This window comes from Sceloporus undulatus, chromosome 6, assembly GCF_019175285.1.
Source record: "Sceloporus undulatus isolate JIND9_A2432 ecotype Alabama chromosome 6, SceUnd_v1.1, whole genome shotgun sequence".
Taxonomy (NCBI): domain Eukaryota; kingdom Metazoa; phylum Chordata; class Lepidosauria; order Squamata; family Phrynosomatidae; genus Sceloporus; species Sceloporus undulatus.
Genome location: NC_056527.1, coordinates 28549057 through 28555056, shown reverse-complemented (window position 1 = coordinate 28555056; position 6000 = coordinate 28549057). Strand labels below are relative to the sequence as shown.

Sequence of the window (6000 nt, the reverse complement as noted above, 5' to 3'; positions counted from 1 at the left end):
TTGTTAATAAAAGCTAGTTGAAGAATGGCCAACCACAACAAACTTGATTATTCCAACTAATTTCCATTACAAAAATAATTAATAATAAGTTTATATCCTCAGTCGCAAATACACAGAAACAATTAGTAACAATTTTCTACTTTCTCAATAGTGAAATCACTTTATGACTAAGAAAACATATGAGACAAGAAAGAGGATTAAGGAGATGGAAATGCTATTACAATGTTCTACAAGTTTCAATAAGTATTTTTTTAAAAAATAAAATTTGAAGGTAGCTATTCTAATATATGAGTAAACACAAAATCCACAGATTGGGAAAGAACTTTTTCAAGAGCAAGCAAAATGCTACAAAAGTGTGCAAGGGTTTGAGTTCTCTGGAACTCTCCCCTTATGCTAGGTAACAAAGAAATTTTGGGGGCTGGGAACGAAACAGAAAAGTACCAAAACACACCCACAAGGTCTACAGTTCAGCTCAGCCTCAGGATGAAGATTGCACATTGAATGAATGAATGTCTACTAGGTGCACAGGTAAAAGAATGCCTTAGCAATGGGAGGAAGTATCAACTCTGCATTTCTGAAAACACAAAACTGGTTGTAACTATGCCTGTAATTCTATTTCAGCTGGGAAATAATTATTTCTCAAATAATTATCAAACTTATTTATTGGGTTTTAGTCTTACCTCTAGTAGTACTTAAAAATGGTACCAAAGCTATGACACTATTGTTGTCTTTATACTAGTAGTGTAAGTCTACAATCTAAGGCACACCTACCTGGGGATAAGCCCCATTATTACATATAATAGGACTGAACATTTGATTCAACATATACAGCATTGCTGTAAAGGTTTTAACATGGAAACAGTTATCACATTTTTTTCATACATAATTATTTCTCTAGGATTTTATCTGTGAGCAAAACATAATTTGCCCATTTTGTATGCAAACTGTACAAAAGAAAAGGATTCTAATACTTAAGGTGCTTCCCTGTTACAAATATACTTTCAACCTATAAAGACTCTCCATACACTACAATAGGAAGTGTACTAGAAACCATTCACTAAGGTGTTTTTATAAATCTCTTTATAACTGAAAAAAACTCCAAACTAAGTGATAACAAAACCTTTTTTTTATCCTATGCATACACAAAACTACCATTATATACTTTATTCAGATGTTTTTGGTGGACATCCAAAATCACACACATGAAGAAGAAATTTATTGTATCATAATAAGTAAGATGTAGTATTTGTGTGATTATGAAAATAATTAATGAAGATATTTTTTTAAAAAATCACACGCATGAAATTGTAAGCAAATATAACTGAATGATATTGGTAAATGTCACATTTAAAAAGAATGCCACATGGCATGGTTAAACATGGCAATGGTTAAACATTTTAGTTAGATTTGCCTGTTTTAAATGCTTACTGATGCAATGATTAATGATGCGAACAGCTTTGGACAAATGAAATAACTTAAAATAAGTTGGAGCACAATAAGATAGAAGACACACGGGTTTAATGCATGTTCCAGCCAACTGTCAATTTTATTTTGTGCAGTCAAGAGTCATAAGAATATGTGTATATGTACTTTCAAGTCACCTGTCAACTTATGGTGACCCTATACATTTCACAGGGTTTTCTTAGGTAAGGATTACTCAAGTGATGGTTTTGGCAGTTTCTTCCTCGGAAACATAGCTTACAGCACCTGGTATTCATTGGCAGTCTCCCAACCAAATACTAACCAGGGCTGACCCTATTTAGCTTGCAAGATCAAACAGAAATAATCTGGTGCTTATTGAGTATTTGGGCCCAGTCATAAGAATACAGTCATCCAAATGTAAAGCATTTAAGAGGATAGGAAATCATATCCAAAAGATGATTTCCTTTCCTCCCATGAACTATATGTGCTGAAAGAAAAATAGTCAAACTCAGAATTACAGAACAAAGTATTGCAAGGAAGTTTCCATTGTCTTTGCCTGTGCTCAAACAGGGACATCTCTTGAAGACAGCTAGATATATGAGACAGATATCACTAAGAGAGATATTCTAAGATCTGCATAGCCTCAGCACGGGGGACTGTGGGAGCTCTAATCTAAAAAGTAAATTTTCCCATCTCTCTTTCTGTCTCTCCACCTTAATCCAAAGACAGATATCCAAGGCAATCCACATAATTTTTTTTTAAAAAATCTTACTATAATCTTAGCATTTTCCTTTCCTTTCAAGAGTCCACCTTATTGACCCCCGATTCACCCTTCAGTTCCTATTGATTTGCATCCATGACCCTTTCACACAACAAGGCCAGACACTTTTGTGAGCTGAGAAATCCTGAACTAGACCACAGAAGTAAAAGCAAAAATTTATTAAACTTATATTTAACTTCACATCAAGATGACCAGGTGACTGAATATTTACAAATGTTAGTAGTGGCCAGCAATGTCATTTACTACACAGAAGGTCATTTTCTTAATGAATGCTATAAAGTACCTCAGCTATCATCTCACAATCAGCTTTGTCTACCAAAACAAAAGGCATCTTCATTCTTCTTAAGACTCTGAAAACAATAGATGAATGGGGGAAGACAAAGAAAACATCACCAGTCTATATTGAACAACACATGGTTTTGTATCAAAAGAAAAAATTCAAAAAGGCACATGATAAACATCTAGATATTGCATCTAAAAAGCTAAGGGGACAGGTTGTTTATTTTATTTTTTGCAATAAATATACAGTTGGGCATTTAATTTTCCTCTGACTTGGTGGGAAATGTTTCAGAAATTCACTCAAAATCCACTGAAACAAACCTACAATTACAGCCAGATTTTCCCCAGACCTAATGCATTCATCCACCAAAACTCTGGCTTATATTATAAATTTGCAAAATTAGATTTTTTAATATATATGTGTGTGTGTATAGATAGATAGATACGTAGATACATTCTATATTCTTTCAAACATTTTCTTATATGGGAATTTGTATATTTTCTCTGAGTCTTACTCATTACAAATCAAAATACTTACCAAAATGTTATGCCTCTTATAGCGTTATTCATGACTGCAATGCCAGTATTGTATAAATATAACTGGCAAAGTCTTATAAATATAATATTTTCAAAGTCTTACATATTTTACAATTGGAGATACCATTATAAGTACCTTAACTTTAGCGTCTCACAGAACTGACATTCTCATAGAAGTGATTTTTTGTTTCCAAATAAGTAAGTCCTGTTACATGAAGGAAGTTCATGCATGGCAACACACCTGTCAAAGGAATTATGTGAAAGAGGTAGAAGATTCAGAAATGCAGATTATGTTCCCACTCTGTTACTGTCAAAATACCAGATGATACTATATGCCTAACATTGCTTTTAACTGTGAGATTTTTTTTCAGTACCAATTTTCTCAGTAGAAGAAACGATATCCTTGAATCCACATAGATGGTGTTCTCCTTTTCCCCAAGAAGTAACTGGTAATGTTTTGCCCAGATCGTTCCTCTACCTATGTCTTCCCAGAATGTAGGACTAGATAGTACCCTGGTGTAATCCAACGTAGCTTTTCTTATGTTCTCAATGATGTAATAAGAAAATATCACATCACTCTCAATACTCTGTCTCAAGTTTGTTTACACTGCAAATTCTGAATTATATATAAAAAGTTGCCAATTAGGCATCATGGAAAGAGAACCTTGCACCACAGAATTACAAGAAAGTTAAAATAATCATTGTGTCACAGCAATTTTGAAATGAAATTGGGAAGAGGACCTTACAAGCTTGATCGGAGCACCATTAATTTTAGAATTTTACAGAGCAATCCTACGCGTGTCTGCTCAGAATTAAGCCCAGCCAAATTCAAGAGGTATTACTTCCAAGCAAGTGTGTACTGGATTGCATCCTAAAGGTCTCTGAAAAGATCGCTCCCCCTTTCCATTCACCAATCTCCAATCTCTTGCAATTTTGTGTTACAGATGCCGAACAGATGGAATAATGAGGCCCATATAATGAACGGTAGCATTATGTTACACTGGCAACATTATGTTACCATTACAAAGTTCCCTCTGTTTTGTAAAAGCAAAACAAAAAACACTCAACTACAATGAGCTCAGGCTTCATGCATTAGGAATGTTATCAATTTATGCACATTCATCAATGAGCAGCAAGTATAGAACACTGATGGAGCATCTTGTGTGCTGTTCCACTTATCCTATATAATTATATCTGGTAATTCAATCAAGCCACTCATATGACAGCTCCTGTTTGCCCACATTTTTGTGCTATTTATGAAGTACTATGCCAGTGAACAGGATAAAAGGTGCCATCATTGAAATATAGTTCTGGATAGTTGAATTTAAAAAAATAAGATGTGTACAACATACAGCAAATGTGCCATTTTGGCCACTGTTACATTAGCTGCAGTGATTCCAGTCATGAATTTAAAAGCATACTCCAGTTTAGTCCACGTGAGTTCAGTGGGAGGGAGCAGTACAGTTCTTCACACGGATTCCTGTTATACACAGATCCAGAAAACCATTCTAGACCCTGCAACATGAAGCAAGGTCATTCATGAACTCCCGCACAGCAGTCATGGAGAAATAGGAACCAATAAGGAGAAAAGCTGAGTGAAAACCTTCCCTCCTGTTTAGCATTGTAGTCAAACTCAACTCAAATAATAGTTTCTCTGGTTTGTACTGCTATTATACTTAATACTATTTGTTATAAAAACCCTGCCACAGAATGGTGTTTTATGCCAAATAAGACCACAGGGCCATATTTTAAATTACTGTCTACACTATACTAGCAATGATTCCCCAGCTTTTCAGACAGATGGTCTTTCCCCATCCCTACCTGGAGATGGTAGAGGTTGAACCTGGAACATTTTCCAAGCAAACCTTGTGCTTTGCTACTGACCTACTGCCCCTCCCTATCCATAGATCTCACGTGCCACATCTAGTAAGGCCCTTAGATTCTCTGATGGTTTAAGTCATGAGTGTACTTCAGGAATAACAAAAACAAAACCCACCACACTATATAATAGAACTGTTGATATTTTACAGCTTTAAAAATATTGATATGGGTTTCTACTGAGAATATAATCACAAAACATTTTTGATAAGTCTCTTTGCGTGGATGGATGGTTATGTCAAAGATGTCTGCCTCTTCAGATCCCACTTGTGGAAAACATATCTCTTATTCCCGCATGCTAATTCTACAGTATAATGACTAATCCCTTACACATGAAAAGTGGCAAAGAGGGGTTCATGCATACGGCATAAATGTTTATATACCAAATTCTGATTTTTTTTCATGTTTTGGGAACTATGTTAGACCAGGAGGGGGGCACTTTGGGGACTCAAATTAGTTTTATCTGAATGCCTACATATCATCTGTCATCATGCGGAATAAACTTATTCAGGCCCATGTATCCCCAGTTACTTTTATATATATATATAAATGGTTTGTTTGTCCTTTATGTGAAATTGATAAAATCTCAAACAACTGCAGAAAATTGACTTTTCTTTTATCAGGAGAACTTGTTGGCTCCTTGCTGTGTAGCATCTCTTGTGCTGTCCAATTGTCCACTTAGCAGATGAATGTTCAGCAACTCAGTGATGCTGAGTTTGTATAAAATCTGAAGTAAACAGTTCTTGGGGTCAGCTCAGGTAGGCAGTGGAACTAAATGGAAGTCTCCCATAGCTGTGAGGAGAGAGAAAGAAAAGACAAGCCATGAGTAGAGTTGCACCATTATTCTCTAGCTAACCTATACAGCAGAATTCAAATATATAGCCGTGTTAGTCTGTAGAATGCAGAGAGATCTTGTAGCATCTTTGAGACTAACTGAAATGAAGAATCTCATGCTGGCAACCTCTTTATTTCAGTTAGGGCCCATACAGACAAGCCAAAATAAAGCTGATTCAAGTCACTTTGGAGGTATGTCACTGGAACGTGGCTTTGGCGTGGCTTCTGACCTCTTAGGATGCATGCATCATTTAAACAGCATACCTCCA

General features: G+C 35.5%; 1 protein-coding gene across 6 annotated transcripts in view; it reads right to left on the bottom strand.

Moving 5' to 3' along the window:
• Positions 1–202: 202 nt before the first annotated feature.
• The window catches only part of ADAM22 (ADAM metallopeptidase domain 22), a 161908-nt gene continuing 156110 nt past the window's right edge, over positions 203–6000 (bottom strand). For all 6 annotated transcript variants that reach the window (XM_042473105.1, XM_042473107.1, XM_042473108.1 and 3 more), the window contains one exon: positions 203–5689. In XM_042473105.1, the coding sequence (XP_042329039.1) occupies positions 5669–5689 (21 nt within the window). In that variant the 3' untranslated portion in view covers positions 203–5668. The remainder of the gene's footprint in view (positions 5690–6000) is intronic.